Raw genomic sequence first — 18,268 nt, forward strand, 5'->3', positions numbered from 1 at the left:
GATATGTTTCTCGATTATGGAGGTGACAAAAGGTTCGTCGTAAAAGGTTACGTCGATGCAAACTTTGACACTGATCCAGATGATTCTAAGTCTCAATCTAGATGCATATTGAAAGTGGGAGCAATTAGCTAAAGTAGCTCCATGCAGAGCATTGTTGACATAGAAATTTGCAAAATACATACGGATCTGAATATGGCAGACCCGTTGACTAAACTTCTCTCACATGCAAAACATGATCACACCTTAGTACTCTTTGGGTGTTAATCACATAGCGATGTGAACTAGATTATTGACTCTAGTAAACCCTTTGAGTGTTGGTCACATAATGATGTGAACTATTGGTGTTAAATCACATGGCAATGTGAACTAGATTATTGACTCTAGTGCAAGTGGGAGACTGAAGGAAATATGCCCTAGAGGCAATAATAATGTTATTATTTTATTTCCTTATATCATGATAAATGTTTATTATTCATGCTAGAATTGTATTATCCGGAAACATAATACTTGTGTGAATACATAGACAAACTAAACGTCACTAGTATGCCTCTACTTGACTAGCTCGTTAATCAAAGATGGTTATGTTTCCTAACCATAGACATGTGTTATCATTTGATTAACGGGATCACATTATTAGGAGAATGATGAGATTGACATGACCCATTCCATTAGCTTAGCACCCGATCGTTTAGTATGTTGCTATTGCTTTCTTCATGACTTATACATGTTCCTATGACTATGAGATTATGCAACTCCCGTTTGCCGAAGGAACACTTTGTGTGCTACCAAACGTCACAACGTAACTGGGTGATTATAAAGGAGCTCTACAGGTGTCTCCAAAGGTAAATGTTGGGTTGGCGTATTTCGAGATTAGGATTTGTCACTCCAATTATCGGAGAGGTATCTCTGGGCCCTCTCGGTAATGCACATCACATAAGCCTTGCAAGCATTGCAACTAATGAGTTAGTTGCGAGATGATGTATTATGAAACGAGTAAAGAGACTTGCCGGTAACGAGATTGAACTAGGTATTGAGATACCGACGATCGAATCTCGGGCAAGTAACATACCGATGACAAAGGGAACAACATATGTTGTTATGCGGTCTGACCGATAAAGATCTTCGTAGAATATGTGGGATCCAATATGAGCATCCAGGTTCCGCTATTGGTTATTGACCAGAGACATGTCTCGGTCATGTCTACATTGTTCTCGAACCCGTAGGGTCCGCACGCTTAAGGTTTCGATGACAGTTATATTATGAGTTTATGAGTATTGATGTACCGAAGTTAGTTCGGAGTCCCGGATGTGATCACGGACATAACGAGGAGTCTCGAATGGTCGAGACATAAAGATTGATATATTGGACGGCTATATTCAGATACCGGAAGTGTTTCGGGTGATTTCGGAGAAAACCGGAGTACCGGAGGGTTACCGGAACCCCCCGGGAGAAGTAGTGGGCCATATGGGCCTTAGTGGAGAGAGAGAAGGGCAGCCAAGGTGGGCCGCGCGCCTCCTCCCCCCTTGGTCCGAATTGTACTAGGAGAAGGGGGGCGGCGCCCCCCTTTCCTTCTCCCTCCCCACTTCCTTTCCCCCTCCTAGTAGGAGTCCTACTCCTACTAGGAGGAGGACTCCTCCTTGGCACGCCAATAGAGCCGGCCGGCCTCCTCCCCTTGCTCCTTTATATACGGGGGCAGGGGGCACCCCTAGACACACAAGTTGATCCTCGTGGTCGTTTTCTTAGCCGTGTGTGGTGCCCCCTTCCACCATACTCCTCGATAATATTGTAGCGGTGCTTAGGCGAAGCCCTGCGACGGTAGAACATCAAGATCGTCACCACGCCGTCGTGCTGATGGAACTCTTCCCCGACACTTTGCTGGATCGGAGTCCGGGGATCGTCATCGAGCTGAACGTGTGCTAAAACTCAGAGGTGTCGTAGTTTCGGTGCTTGATCGGTCGGGCTGTGAAGACGTATGACTACATCAACCACGTTGTCATAACGCTTCCGCTGTAGGTCTACGAGGGTACGTAGATCACACTCTCCCCTCTCGTTTCTATGCATCACCATGATCTTGCGTGTGCGTAGGAATTTTTTTGAAATTACTATGTTCCCCAACAAAACCACCATTTGTAGAATGCCCCTTTGCTTCACTTATATTTGTTAGAGCGTGGGCATATCTTTTGTAGAAAGAATTAAAACTCTCTTGCTTCACTTATATCTATTTAGAGAGTTGACAGGAATTGGCCATTCACATGGTTAGTCATAAAATCCTAAATAAAACTTGTAGATCACTGAATATGATATGTTTGATTCCTTGCAATAGTTTTGCGATATAAAGATGCTAATATGTGGGAGGTACTTAAATGATTGGTGTGTAGTAAGAATATTGGTGTTAAGGTTTGTGATTGCCGAAGCATGCATGTATAGTCTCTTGTTATGCCGAGAAGTTGGAGCACAATTTATCCTTGATTGTCTATCTTTGTGTGAAGGTCGGGGCGCGCGATGGTTAACTCCTACCAACCTCTCCCCTAGGAGCATGCGTAATAGTACTTTGCTCCGAGGGCTAATAAATTTTTTGCAATAAGTATGTGAGTTATTTATGACTAATATTGAGTCCATGGATTATACACACTCTCACCCTTCCACCCTGCTAGCCACTCTAGTCCCACGCAACTTTCGCCGGTGCATCAAACCCACCATATACCCTTCCTCAAAACAGCCACCATACCTACCTATTATGGCATTTCCATAGCCATTCCGGGATATATTGCCATGCAACTTCCATCATCATCATATACATGACTTGAGCGTTCGTCGTCATATTGCTTTGCATGATTGTAGGATAGCTAGCATGATGTTTTCATGGATTGTCTGTTTGATGTCATTGCTACGCTAGATCATTGTACATCCCGGTGCACCGCCAGAGGCATTCATATAGAGTCATACTTTGTTCTAGATATCAAGTTGTAATATTGAGTTCTAAGTAAATAAAAGTGTGATGGTCATCATTATTAGAGCATTGCCCCATGTGAGGAAGAAAAGAGGCCAATGAAGCCTAAATAAAAAAAGGGGTTGCTGCTATCTTATTACTAGTAGCGTGGTTTACGACCAGTGCTACTGCTAAGCCGCAGCATATACCAACTTTTCCCTCCCCCTCCCCCTCCCCCATCCTCTCTTCCTTACTTTCCCCTACCTCCCACCTCCTCTCTCCGTCACTTTGCTTCTTCCTCAGTACTTCTCCCCCCATTACTCTCCTTCTTCTACCTACCTTTCTCTCTCTTTATTACTCCTAGCTAACTACACCACCTCCATTAATGCATCTCCTTTCTATTTTTCCTCCCCCCCCCTCCACTAGTTGAAGTTGTCTCCTCCCAAATTAGCTAGGTAGGTAGATGTACCATTTAGTGAAGTGACCTATGTACCCCCTAACTAGATCTAGCCTTGTCAAGAAGAGCTTTGTCCACTTTTGATCTCCCTACTACATCATCATCTCCACTACGTGTGCTTGATCTCGAGAGATATGTGATTAAAAATTCATGCTTTTACAAGAATGGAAATATGTGAATGTGTGTGCGATATGACATAATCAGGCGATGTGATGGAAATTGTGTGTGTGGCATGAGTTGACATCGAATTGTGCTTGTGAGTTGCCTATGTTTTTCAAAAATGTCGATTTATTTCCGTTTTGGTGAATTCCGGGCAAACTCTAGATCTATATGTTCTATTTTTAGGGAAGGTCATGCCAAATTTTTGTATGACTCTGATGCATGCACGCATTTTTATAATCAATTTTTTTATTATTACCATGCATGCGTTCATTATGGTCAGTGGAACTATGGTGGACAGGTGGTTGTGGTCGGCGCTGTAGGACATGAAACAAAATAACCTGACAGAGGTCTTATGTCCGTGTCGAAGATGCAAAGGAATAGTTTGGCTCGACCCTATGACGATGGTCGTGTCGAAGCACACCTGCTCATGACTAGTTTCATGGATGGCTATACTCGGTGGATAATTGAAGATGTTGAGGACGCCGACGGGGCAGGCAATGACAACATGGGGCAAGAAGAAGAGATGATCGATAATGGCGGTGGGGAAGAGGCCGGCATGGCGGCGGAGAAGGGACCGGACATGGCGGAGGAGAAGGGCCAGACATGGCGGCGGAGAAGGGGCCGGACATGGCGGCAGAGAGAACACGGACTCCACGCTGCAGAGTTCGTCCGTACTAAGTTCAATTGTGCGGAACCCTCATGTTCAAAGCACTGCTTCGCAAGGAGACGAGTAATGAGAGAGCTTCTTCTAGAGAGGAGGCTAAGCAGCAACAACTGGTGGTAGACTCGAACACTCCATTGTATGATGGTTGCAATCCTGAGGTGACCCGCTTGAGTTTCAGCTCCAACTCCTGAAGACGAAGGCTAAAAACAAATGGACCGACACAAGCCTCGATGAGCATCTCAAGTACCTAAAGGATGTTCTTCCCGCGGGGAATCTATGTCCTACTAGTGTGGATGAGGCCAAGAAGATCATGTGCCCTCTTGATCTGCCACACGTTAGATACCATGCATGCATTAACGATTGCATAATTTATCGGAAGGAGCACGCAAAAAACAAGTTGTCCGTTGTGCAATGCTTCTCGATACAATAAGGTCAAGAAGAAATCTCCCCAGAAAGTTGTATGGTACTTACAGATCACTCCCTGTCTCCAGTGGTATTTTGTAGATCCCAAGGAAGCAAAGATCATGCGCTAGCACGCAGAGATGAAGAAGCCCAACGATGGAGATGATCCGAAGCTGATACACGTCAAGGATGGAATCCAATGGAGAGCGTTGAACGGCTTTTATCGGTATTTCAAGTGTGATGCAAGGAACATCGTGCTCGGCGCGTGTACCGATGGCATGAATCCGTTTGGCAACCAGAACACCAACCATAGCACATGGCCCGTGTTTGTATGGATGTACAACCTCCCCCCTGGTTGTGCATGAAGTCGAAGTACATTCACATGAGCATGCTGATTCAAGGGCCGAGACAACCGGGGAATAATAATAATTTGTATCTGGGGCTACTTCAAGAGGAGTTAGACACGTTATGGAAAACAGCGGCCAAGATATGGGACGCCAGCAAAGACGAGTATTTCTACATGAGAGCCGTTCTGATCACGACGATGCACGACTATCTCAGTTACGAATATGTCGCAGGCCAGGTGTGCCATGGATATTGTGGATGCACGCGATGCATGCATGATATGACGTCTTAGCAACTAACGTCAAGGAAAGATGGCGGCTCTAGGAAAATCGTGTACATGGGGCATCGAAGATGGCTCAAGAAGGACGGCCCGTGGAGATCTATTCAATGTTCACACTGAGCATCAAGGACCTCCATGTAAGCGGAGCGGCGCCAAAATCGATGAGCTGTTGAAAACTGGGAGTAGTGCCCCGCGCCGGGAAACACGATGAAAAAGGCGCCGGAGCCGCTGCTGAAGGTATGGAAGACGAGGTCTATGTTCTGGGACATGGAGAAAGTATCGCTCTAGCTTGGGGGAGGCTTAAGAGAATGTTATATTCATGCCCAATTCATGAGCTCTTATTATTCAAAAATTTTATGCTTGGCTTTCTCGTAATGATCAATCCATGATTGATACTTCTTGTGCTGGTTCTTTTATGAAGAAGACTATTGAATTCAGGTGGGATCTCTTAGAAAGAATTAAATGCAACTCTCAAGATTGGGAACTCGACGAAGGTAAAGAGTCAGGTATTAAGCTTAAGTTTGCTTGTGTTAAATCTTTTATGAACACCGATGCTTTTCAAAAGTTTAGCACTAAGTATGGACTTGACTCTGAGATAGTAGCCTCCTTTTGTGAATCTTTTGATACTCATGTTGATCTCCCTAAAAGATGTGGTATAAATAGCATCCCCCTATTAAAGAATAAATCAAAGAACCAGTAGTTCCTAAAGAAGAAACTATCATTTACAATGTTGACCAGTTGTTCCTACTGCTTACATTGAGAAACCACCTTTTCCTGTTAAGATAAAGGAGCATGATATGGTTTCAACTGTGGCTCATAGAAGTAATATTAAAGCACCTAAACCCCCCGAGAAAATTAAAGTAGAACCTAGTGTTGCTATGGTTAAAGATCTCTTGGTCGATAATGTTGATGGGCATGTTATTTACTTCATCGGTGAAGTAGCAAGAATTGCTAAACCCGGTACAAAATACAAACATAGACATGTTGTAGGCATGCCTGTTGTCTCGGTTAAAATAGGAGATGATTGTTATCATGGTTTATGTGATATGGGTGCTATCACCCCTCTTCTTCCCCCGACCTCTCCCGGCCGAAGAAGAAGCGCCCGCCGTTGGTGACTGCATACTGTCTATCAGCGCTCTTCGGAGGTGCTGGGGTGGAAGGGAAGCACCCCTCCCAGCATGCGCTGAGGAAGGAGCCTCGGAGCGCTCTGGACCCGCGCCCACCATCTGTCAACACCTGCAATGACAAAGAGTAAACGAAATTAGTACAACATAAAAAATTGAACCTGACATGAATAATAATATGTATATAATTTAAGTGTATCATCATCATGAACATGATAAAAAATGGAATACCTAATAACATGAACTAATTAATAATCTTCATCGTCTATAAATGCTCCAGGATCAATAAATGCATCATCATCATCACTATCAGTAATGATGTGCTCATCATCATCCTCAATAAATGCATCAACATGTGGAATGCCTCCTTTACATAATCGGACAAGCATTGACAGGTCATCCACAGTAGTAACCTCTTCTTGTTCCGGCTCTTCTTGTTCCGGCTTAGGTGTGAAGTTGGATTCACTTTCGCTGTCTACTTCAATGTTCTGGGCTGAAGTAGAGCAGTTCTTGATACATTTTTTGGAATGACGTGTTTCTTGGAAGAATTCTCCTTCATATGTGCCTGGGTTAATTTGAGGTTCATAATCCTCTTCATTGGGGAGGAGGTGGTCTAACACGTGGTGGCACTTCATAAACGACATCCCAACCATTAAGATTTGGATCACTTTGACAGGCCCACGGTAGATAGAAAACTTGGGTTGCCTGTTGAGCCATAATATAGACATCGGCAACATCCAAATGGGTGCTCTGTTTGATTTCGACTAGCCCTATATGTTCATGAGTCCTTCTAGTCTCCTTTGGCTAGAACCAATAAAATTTGAAGACTACGACATTTGGTGGGATTGCACCATAGAATAAAAGTTCATAAATTGCTTCAACTCTTCCATAATACTCGGTACCTCCTTCGCTGATAGCAGAGACACAGCAATTTGTAAACTTTTGGTCGGCCGTAGATAGCTCTTTGCCATAGGTAAAAAAGCGATACCCGTTAATGTCATATTTGTCAAATGAACGAACCTTATAGTCAAAGCCATTAGCGACTTGTCTCAATTCGGCGTTCATAAACTGAATTAGCCTAAAAAATTAATACAAAAGAAGGATTGTTGCATTAGCCGCAAATTAGACGAAGAAATGAAATGGTCTAATGGAAATTGCCATTTGTTTGAACCAAGAGATGAAACTGAGATAGTCGCCTCGTTGCTTTGCCAGAAGCTCATACTCTTCGACGGAATCCTTTTGTATCACCGCTCCATACGAGAATTTGGCGACGTATCGACTGTATCAAATATCCGAGAATAAGAGCAGTTCAAAGGAATTAGAAGTTGTGAAACAATGTACCGAGAACTTACTTGATGTACGGCCGCACTTCTGTTAGGTTGTTGAAGATATACAACAAAATGGCCCGCCATTCTTAGACATCCAACGAATAGGGATTAGAAGAACCGGCTGGTGCGAGCTTTGTTGGAAATATGCCCTAGAGGCAATAATAAAAGGATTATTATTATATTTCCTTGTTCATGATAATTGTCTTTTATTCATGCTATAATTGTGTTATCCGGAAATCGTAATACATGTGTGAATACTTAGACACCAACATGTCCCTAGTAAGCCTCTAGTTAACTAGCTCGTTGATCAACAGATAGTCATGGTTTCCTGACTATGGACATTGGATGTCATTGATAACAAGATCACATCACTAGGAGAATGATGTGATGGACAAGACCCAATCCTAAACATAGCACAAGATCGTATAGTTCGTTTGCTAGAGTTTTTCCAATGTCAAGTATCTTTTCCTTAGACCATGAGATCGTGTAACTCCCGGATACCGTAGGAGTGCTTTGGGTGTACCAAATGTCACAATGTAATTGGGTGAAAATAAAGGTATACTACGGGTATCTCCGAAAGTGTCTGTTGGGTTGACACGGATCAAGACTGGGATTTGTCACTCCGTATGACGGAGAGGTATCTCTGGGCCCACTCGGTAATGCATCATCATAATGAGCTCAAAGTGACCAAGTGTCTGGTCACGGGATCATGCATTACGGTACGATTAAAGTGACTTGCCGGTAACGAGATTGAACGAGGTATTGGGATACCGACGATCGAATCTCGGGCAAGTAACGTACCGATTGACAAAGGGAATTGTATACGGGGTTGCTTGAATCCTCGACATCGTGGTTAATCCGATGATATCATCGAGGAGCATGTGGGAGCCAACATGGGTATCCAGATCCCGCTGTTGGTTATTGACTGGAGAGCCATTTCGGTCATGTCTACATGTCTCCCGAACCCGTAGGGTCCACACACTTAAGGTTCGGTGACGCTAGGGTTGTAGAGATATGAATATGCAGTAACCCGAAATTTGTTCGGAGTCCCGGATGAGATCCTGGATGTCACGAGGAGTTCCGGAATGTTCTGGAGGTGAAGAATTATATATAGGAAGTGCAGTTTCAGCCATCGGGAGAGTTTTGGGGGTCACCGGTATTTGTACCGGGACCACCGGAAGGGTCCCAGGGGTCCATCGGGTGGGGCCACCCATCCCGGAGGGCCCCATGGGCTAAGTGGGGAGGGGAACCAGCCCATAGTGGGCTGGTGCGCCCCCCTTGGCCCACCCCATGCGCCTAGGGTTGGGAACCCTAGGGTGGGGGGGCGCCCCACCTAGCTTGGGGGGCACTCCACCCCTTGGTCGCCGCCCCCCTAGGAGATCCCATCTCCTAGGGCCGGCGCACCCCCTAGGGGGCCTATATAAAGGGGGGAGGGGCAGCGGCACCCTTGAGTCTTGGCGCCTCCCTCTTCCCTGCTACACCTCTCCCTCTCGCAGTAGAACGGCGAAGCCCTGCTGCGATGACCCCTGCATCCACCACCACGCCGTCGTGCTGCTGGATCTTCATCAACCTCTCCTTCCCCCTTGCTGGATCAAGAAGGAGGAGACATCACGCTGACCATACGTGTGTTGAACGCGGAGGTGCCGTCCGTTCGGCGCTAGGATCTCCGGTGATTTGGATCACGTCGAGTACGACTTCCTCATCCCCGTTCTTTGAACGCTTCCGCGCGTGATCTACAAAGGTATGTAGATGCAATCCAATCACTCGTTGCTAGATGAACTCATAGATGGATCTTGGTGAAACCGTAGGAAAATTTTTGTTTTCTGCAATGTTCCCCAACAGTGGCATCATGAGCTAGGTCTATGCATAGTTCACTTTGCACGAGTAGAACACAATTTGTTGTGGGCGTAGATGTTGTCAACTTTCTTGCCGCTACTAGTCTTATTTTTCTTCAGCAGTATCGTGGGATGAAGCGGCCCGGACCAACCTTACACGTACGCTTACGTGAGACCGGTTCCACCGACTAACATGCACTAGTTGCATAAGGTGGCTGGCGGGTGTCTGTCTCTCCCACTTTAGTTGCAGCGGATTCGACGAAAAGGGTCCTTAGAGCATCTCTAGTGGAACGTGTAAATTTGGACGGTTATATCTCCATATACACGTCCATATACACCTTGCTAAATTATACACCTCCCAGTTTTTCAGTGGAACGTGTAAATTAGGACGTGTATATTCCAACGGCTATATTTTCAAACGGCTATATTTCCAACGGTCATATTTCCGATCTATATAAACCACTCCTACCACCTCTTCCAGCACACTTCTCTCCTCACCTAGATTTTTCTATCGTTTCTCACGCAACACAATGAACACATCCACTTGGGACATGAGTTCTTCGTCATCTTCATCTGGCGATGATGAACTCATACTTGCAGCATTCGCCGAGCGCGAGTAGAAAGAGAGGAAGAACGCTCGACGCCATGGCGGTTCCAAGCATGGACGTCAGTCAATCGATCGAGGAAGAGATGCCGGATTTCTTCTTCTGTGGGACGACTACTTCAAAGAAGTCCCTCGCTTTCCCGAACATTTGTTTCGACGAAGGTTCGTAATTAGTACACTTCTCTGCTTTGGTCCTTTTTTCATTTCCCTGTCTCATTTAATTTTTATGCACAGATTTAGGATGTCGCGTACTTTGTTCAACCGCATAGCTGATGGTATACTTGAGCATGACTATGATGATTATTTTACACAAAAAAGAAGTGCTTCTGGAGCTCTTGGGTTATATCCTTTGCAAAAGATCACCGCGGCGATGCGGATACTAACATATGGAGTAGCAGCTGATTATGTTGATGAGTACATCCGGTCCGCTGAGTCTACAAATTTAGAGTCTTGCAAGAAATTTGTGATCAAAATTTGTGAAGTTTTTGGGGAAAAGTACCTGAGATCTCCAAATGAAGAAGACATTGCTAGGTTACTTGCAATAGGGGAGGAAAGAGGATTTCCCGGTATGTTAGGGAGCATAGATTGCATGCACTGGGGGTGGAAAAATTGCCCCAAAAAATGGCATGGCATGTTTAAAGGCCATGTGAGCGAGCCCACTATGATCTTGGAAGCAGTTGCTTCACAAGATCTTTGGATTTGGCATGCTTATTTTGGTTTACCAGGGTCTCTGAATGATATAAATGTTCTTCAATGTTCTCCTGTTTTTACAAAGCTAGCCGAAGGCCAAACTCCTCCAGTGAATTATAGCATCAATGACCATCAGTACACAATGGGGTATTACCTTGCAGATGGTATCTATCCACGGTGGGCAACATTTGTGAAGAGCATACCAGCTCCAACTAGCAGAAAGCATAAAACTTTTGCCAAGAAGCAAGAGGGGGCTAGGAAAGATGTGGAACGAGCTTTTCGAGTTCTGCAATCCCGTTTTGCCATTGTTCGTGGACCTGCTAAAGGATGGAAACGTAAAGAAATCACTGATGTCATGAAAGCTTGTGTCATAATGCACAATATGGTAGTTGAAGAGGAGCGACAAACTGGTCGGCAAAGCTGCACTTTTGAGGCAATGGGAGAAAGAGTCACAGTCTCTCGTACTCATGCGGAAGAACTGAGCTCTTTTATTCAGATGACTCATCGGATTAGAAATTTCGATGAACATGGTCAGCTTAAACTTGATCTAATTGACCATGTGTGCCAAAAGTTTGGAAACGAGTAATCCATGTCTTTGTAATGCAGCTATCAATAAAAATATTTATGCAATGAGTGATGTAATCCATGTCCTCAACTAGCAGAAAGCAGTAAATAGTTCTTACAACTACAACATATAGCTCACATTACCCTAGGCCGCGAGCAAGGATCTCCTTCTGCTTAGCTCGGTAGAACTGCTTTTGAACATCAGTCATACCACTTGTGTCGATGAGCATGACCCTCTCATCTAATTCAAACTGTCTCCGTGCACCCTCCCTCTCGTTTCGTGCATCCTCATTCTTTTTGAGTGCAATCTCCTCTTTTCACAATTCCAATTGCTGTGCATAGCGAGCATTTCTTGCCACCTCTTTGATCTCATCCTTCTCTAGCTTTGCTGCCCACACAGTTTCTAATGACAGCTTGCAAGCACTGTCATCAACTTTACCTCTCTTGTCCCTCTTCACACCATCAGGTCTTTTCTCATGTTCAAGAGCATCAGTGTGTATCGAGGTAGCATCAGTACGTACCGAGGATGCATCAGCCGGATCATTGGTGGTTGTGCCCGGACTTGCATCAATGGTCTTCTTTTGTTTCTTAAGAGAAGTTTCAACTTCTCTTGTCTGCCACTTTGGATACTTCGAAAACTGTACATAGCAATGCATCAGTGTGAAAGACTTCTTTTTTTAAGATCCATTTCCTTGAACAAAATGTGTGCATCATTTGTCTGCACATATAAATATGTTGTTAAAATAAGCACAACACATATAGAATATTGCACATCACATATAGAATTACAAGAAAGGCGCATACCTTTTCTTGTATAGTCCTTCCACTTTCTTTCCTATTTAAAATCTGCTGAAGGCAACCACAAAATTTAGAGGTCTCTCTGTTAATCGTTGTGTAACGGCAATTGATTGCATTAGCATTATGCTTCGGCCATGATGATTCCTTGTGTGTGTTGTAGTACTCTGAAATTCTATCCCAATAAGCATCCCGGTTTTGATCTGTCCCAACAATATCCAAACTTGTATTTGCCCATGCTGCTATGAGAACCTTGTCCTCATCACTAGACCAATTTTTGCCTTTGTTGGATTTTCCTTTCTCTGTTATTGCAGAACGATGTTGAGTTGATGGAGTTGCCTGCTCTCCAATTGGACTTTCTAGTTGTGTTTGCGTGTAACCAAAACCAAGGGTGTCCAAGAAGCTTTGGTCAGTATCCATCTGCAAGCAACCAATGCACAGCTATTTTAGACCACAATCTGGCATCAAATTGACAAGCAAAAATTATTTTCTTCTCCTTCCAAAGAGCTATGCATCTCCCCTGCATCTCCTCCCGGCGCCGCTCGTCCCTGCATCTCCCCACGGCGCCCCGCTTGTCCCTGCATCTCCCCATGGCGCCACTCGTCCCGCCGCCCCAGCAGACAGGCGCGCCCGGCCGCCGCCCCTGCATCTCCCACCGGTGCCGCTCGTCCCTCCGCCCCAGCAGACAGGCGCGCCCGACCGCCGCCCCTGCATCTCTCCCCTCCCCCCACCGCTCCGCCGCCCAGCCCCCACTCGTCGCCCAACCCCCCGTCCCCGCCCTCTATTCTCACCAGGGCGCGCGCTGGCACCGGCGCCGCCGCCAGATCGGGCTGCAGGGCGTGCTGCCGCCGCCCCTCTGCTCCCGCTCGCGAGAAAGGAAAAATGGTTATCTTGGGCAGCGGCCGGAGAGGAGACACGACGGCGACCTTGGGCGGCGGCCGGAGAGGGGCGACGGCGACCTTGGGGAGGCGGCCGGAGAGGAACGGGAGCGGGAGGCTTTTTCGGTCGTGGGAGCGGGAGCGCGAGCCCACGAGCGTGGCTCGGTCGTCTTTAGTCCCACGCCAGGTACGCTCGTGGGAGCGACGTGTATAGGTGCATGACCTGATACACGATCCACTGGGAAAGCTTTTTTGATTTTGATCGTGTATATTTAGCATCCACCTCCATATACACCATCCACTAGAGATGCTCTTATGAAGGGTAAATAAAAGTTGACAAATCACGTTGTGGCTTTCACGTAGGTAAGAACACGTTCTTGCTAGAACCCTATTGCAGCCACATAAAACTTGCAACAACAACTAGAGGACGTCTAACTTGTTTTTGCAGCAAGTGTTTTGTGATGTGATATGGCCAAAGTTGTGATGAATGATGAATGATATATATGTGATGTATGAGATGTTCATGCTATTGTAATAGGAATCACGACTTGCATGTCGATGAGTATGACAACCGGCAGGAGCCATAGGAGTTGTCTTTATTTTTTGTATGACCTGCGTGCCATTGAGAAACGTTATGTAAATTACTTTACTTTATTGCTAAACGTGTTAGCCATAGTAGTAGAAGTAATAGTTGGCGAGCAACTTCATGGAGACACGATGATGGAGATCATGATGGTGGAGATCATGGTGTCATGCCGGTGACAAGATAATCATGGAGCCCCAAGATAGAGATCAAAGGAGCTATGTGATATTGGCCATATCATGTCACTATTATTATTTGATTGCATGTGATGTTTATCATGTTTTTGCATCTTGTTTACTTAGAACGACGGTAGTAAATAAGATGATCCCTCATAATAATTTCAAGAAAGTGTTCCCCCTAACTGTGCACCGTTGCGACAGTTCGTTGTTTCGAAGCACCACGTGATGATCGGGTGTGATAGATTCCAACGTTCACATACAACGGGTGTAAGACAGATTTACACATGCAAACACTTAGGTTGACTTGACGAGCCTAGCATGTACAGACATGGCCTCGGAACACAGAAGACCGAAAGGTCGAGCATGAGTCGTATAGAAGATACGATCAACATGAAGATGTTCACCGATGTTGACTAGTCCGTCTCACGTGATGATCGGACACGGCCTAGTTAACTTGGATCATGTTATACTTAGATGACTAGAAGGATGCCTATATGAGTGGGAGTTCATTGAATAATTTGATTTAGATGAACTTAATTATCATGAACTTAGTCTAAAATCTTTACAACATGTATTGTAGATCAAATGGCCAACGTTGTCCTCAACTTCAACGCGTTCCTAGAGAAAACCAAGCTAAAAGACGATGGCAGCAACTATACGGACTGGGTCCAGAACCTGAGGATCATCCTCATAGCTGTCAAGAAAGATTATGTCCTACAAGCACCGCTAGGTGAAGCACCTGTTCTCCCTGTAGAACAAGACGTTATGAACGCTTGGCAGACACGTGCCGATGATTACTCCCTCGTTCAGTGCGGCATGCTTTACAGCTTAGAGTCGGGGCTCCAAAAGCGTTTTGAGAGACACAGAGCATATGAGATGTTCGAAGAGCTGAAAATGGTTTTTCAAGCTCATGCCCGGGCCGAGAGATATGATGTCTCCGACAAGTTCTTCAGTTGTAAGATGGAGGGAAATAGTTCTGTCAGTGAGCACATACTCACTATGTCTGGGTTACATAACCGCTTGACTCAGCTGGGAGTTAATCTCCCGGATGACGCGGTCATTGACAGAATCCTTCAGTCGCTTCCACCGAGCTACAAGAGCTTTGTGATGAACTTCAATATGCAGGGGATGGAAAAGACCATTCCTGAAGTATTTGCAATGCTGAAATCAGCAGAGGTAGAAGTAAAAAAGGAACATCAAGTGTTGATGGTGAATAAAACCACTAAGTTCAAGAAAGGCAAGGGTAAGAAAACCTTCAAGAAGGACGGAAAGGGAGTTGCCGCGCCCGGCAAGCAAGCTGCCGGGAAGAAGCCAAAGAATGGACCCAAGCCCGAGACTGAGTGCTTTTATTGCAAGGAAAGTGGTCACTGGAAGCGGAACTGCCCCAAATACTTAGCAGACAAGAAGGCCGGCAAAACGAAAGGTATATGTGATATACATGTAATTGATGTGTACCTTACCAGTACTCGTAGTAGCTCCTGGCTATTTGATACCAGTGCAGTTGCTCACATTTGTAACTCAAAGCAGGAGCTGCGGAATAAGCGGAGACTGGCGAAGGACGAGGTGACCATGCGCGTCGGGAATGGTTCCAAGGTCGATGTGATCGCCATCGGCACGCTACCTCTACATTTACCTACGGGATTAGTTTTGAACCTCAATAATTGTTATTTAGTGCCAAGTTTGAGCATGAACATTGTATCAGGATCTCGTTTAATACGAGATGGCTACTCATTTAAATCCGAGAATAATGGTTGTTCTATTTATATGAGAGATATGTTTTATGGTCATGCTCTGATGGTGAATGGTTTATTCTTAATGAATCTCGAGCGTAATGCTACACATATCCATAGTGTGAGTACCAAAAGATGTAAGGTTGATAATGATAGTCCCACATACTTGTGGCACTGCCGCCTTGGTCACATAGGTGTCAAACGCATGAAGAAGCTCCATGCAGATGGACTTTTAGAGTCTCTTGATTACGAATCATTTGACACGTGCGAACCATGCCTCATGGGTAAAATGACCAAGACTCCGTTCTCAGGAACAATGGAGCGAGCAACCAACTTATTGGAAATCATACATACTGATGTATGCGGTCCAATGAGTGTTGAGGCTCGCGGTGGTTATCGTTATGTTCTCACCCTCATTGATGACTTGAGTAGATATGGGTATGTCTACTTAATGAAACACAAGTCTGAGACCTTTGAAAGGTTCAAGGAATTTCAGAGTGAGGTTGAGAATCAACGTGACAGGAAAATCAAGTTCTTGCGATCAGATCGTGGAGGAGAATACTTGAGTCACAAATTTGGCACACACTTAAGAAAAAGTGGAATAGTTTCACAACTCACGTCGCCTGGAACACCTCAGCGTAATGGTGTGTCCGAACGTCGTAATCGCACTCTATTAGATATGGTGCGATCTATGATGTCTCTTACCGATTTACCACTATCATTTTGGGGCTATGCTTTAGAGACTGCCACATTCACTTTAAATAGGGCTCCGTCGAAATCCGTTGAGACGACACCGTATGAATTATGGTTTGGGAAGAAACCTAAGTTGTCGTTTCTAAAAGTTTGGGGATGCGATGCTTATGTTAAGAAACTTTAACCTGAAAAGCTCGAACCCAGGTCGGAAAAATGTGTCTTCATAGGATACCCTAAAGAAACTATTGGGTCTACCTTCTACCTCAGATCCGAAGGCAAGATCTTTGTTGCCAAGAATGGATCCTTTCTAGAGAAGGAGTTTCTCTCGAAAGAATTAAGTGGGAGGAAAGTAGAACTTGATGAAGTATTACCTCTTGAACCGGAAAAAGGTGCAACTCAAGAAAATGTTCCTAAGGTGCCTGAACCGACTAGAGAGGAAGTTAATGATGATGATCATGAAACTTCAGATCAAGTTGCTACTGAACTTCGTAGGTCCACAAGGACACGTTCCGCACCAGAGTGGTACGGCAACCCTGTCTTGGAAATCATGTTGTTAGACAACGGTGAACCTTCGAACTATGAAGAAGCGATGGCGGGCCTGGATTCCGACAAATGGCTGGAAGCCATGAAATCCGAGATAGGATCCATGTATGAAAACGAAGTATGGACATTGACTGACTTGCCCGTTGAGCGGCGAGCCATAGAAAATAAATGGATCTTTAAGAAGAAGACAGACGCGGATGGTTATGTGACCATCTATAAAGCTCGGCTTGTCGGTAAGGGTTATCGACAAGTTCAAGGGGTTGACTACAATGAGACTTTCTCACCGGTAGCGAAGCTGAAGTCCGCCCGAATCATGTTAGCAATTGCCGCATTCTATGATTATGAGATATGGCAAATGGACATCAAAACGGCATTCCTTAATGGTTTCCTTAAGGAAGAATTGTATATGATGCAGCCGGAAGGTTTTGTCGACCCTAAGAATGCTAACAAGGTATGCAAGCTCCAGCGATCCATTTATGGGCTGGTGCAAGCATCTCGGAGTTGGAATATTCGCTTTGATGAGATTATCAAAGCGTTTGGGTTTATGCAGACTTATGGAGAAGCCTGCGTTTACAAGAAAGTGAGTGGGAGCTCTGTAGCATTTCTCATATTATATGTAGATGACATACTTTTGATGGGAAATGATATAGAACTTTTGGACAGCATTAAGGCCTACTTGAATAAGAGTTTTTCAATGAAGGACCTTGGAGAAGTTGCTTATATATTAGGCATCAAGATCTATAGAGATAGATCAAGACGCCTCATAGGTCTTTCACAAAGCACACACCTTGATAAGATATTGAAGAAGTTCAATATGGATCAGTCTAAGAAGGGGTTCTTGCCTGTGTTGCAAGGTGTGAAATTGAGCTCAGCTCAATGTCCGACCACGGCAGAAGATATAGAAGAGATGAGTGTCATCCCCTATGCCTCAGCCATAGGTTCTATTATGTATGCCATGTTGTGTACCAGACCTGATGTAAACCTTGCCGTAAGTTTGGTAGGTAGGTACCAAAGTAATCCCGACAAGGAACACTGGATAGCGGTCAAGAATATCCTGAAGTACCTGAAAAGGACTAAGGAAATGTTTCTCGTTTATGGAGGTGACGAAGAGCTCGTCGTAAAGGGTTACGTCGACGCTAGCTTCGACACAGATCTGGAAAACTCTAAGTCACAAACCGGATACGTGTATATTTTGAATGGTGGGGCAGTAAGCTGGTGCAGTTGCAAGCAGAGCATCGTGGCGGGATCTACATGTGAAGCGGAGTACATGGCAGCCTCGGAGGCAGCGCATGAAGCAATTTGGGTGAAGGAGTTCATCACCGACCTAGGAGTCATACCCAATGCGTCGGGGCTGATCAAACTCTTCTGTGACAACACTGGAGCTATTGCACTTTCCAAGGAGCCCAGGTTTCACAAGAAGACCAGGCACATCAAGCGTCGCTTCAACTCCATTCGTGAAAATGTTCAAGATGGAGAAATAGAT

At 45.1% G+C, this 18,268-nt stretch overlaps 1 protein-coding gene and 1 pseudogene across 1 annotated transcript; one reads left to right on the top strand and one right to left on the bottom strand.

Moving 5' to 3' along the window:
* The first annotated feature begins 4,754 nt into the window (after positions 1 to 4,754).
* LOC119350617 lies at positions 4,755 to 11,406 on the top strand. Its single transcript, XM_037618361.1, has 4 exons — positions 4,755 to 4,868; positions 10,147 to 10,292; positions 10,365 to 10,696; positions 10,910 to 11,406. Exons 1-4 carry the CDS (start codon positions 4,755 to 4,757, stop codon positions 11,404 to 11,406), a joined length of 1,089 nt encoding a protein of 362 aa, XP_037474258.1.
* A 52-nt stretch (positions 11,407 to 11,458) lies between these two features.
* LOC119350628 lies at positions 11,459 to 12,771 on the bottom strand (annotated as a pseudogene).
* Between the last annotated feature and the right edge of the window lie 5,497 nt (positions 12,772 to 18,268).

This window comes from Triticum dicoccoides, chromosome 1A (assembly GCF_002162155.2).
Source record: "Triticum dicoccoides isolate Atlit2015 ecotype Zavitan chromosome 1A, WEW_v2.0, whole genome shotgun sequence".
Lineage (NCBI taxonomy): Eukaryota > Viridiplantae > Streptophyta > Magnoliopsida > Poales > Poaceae > Triticum > Triticum dicoccoides.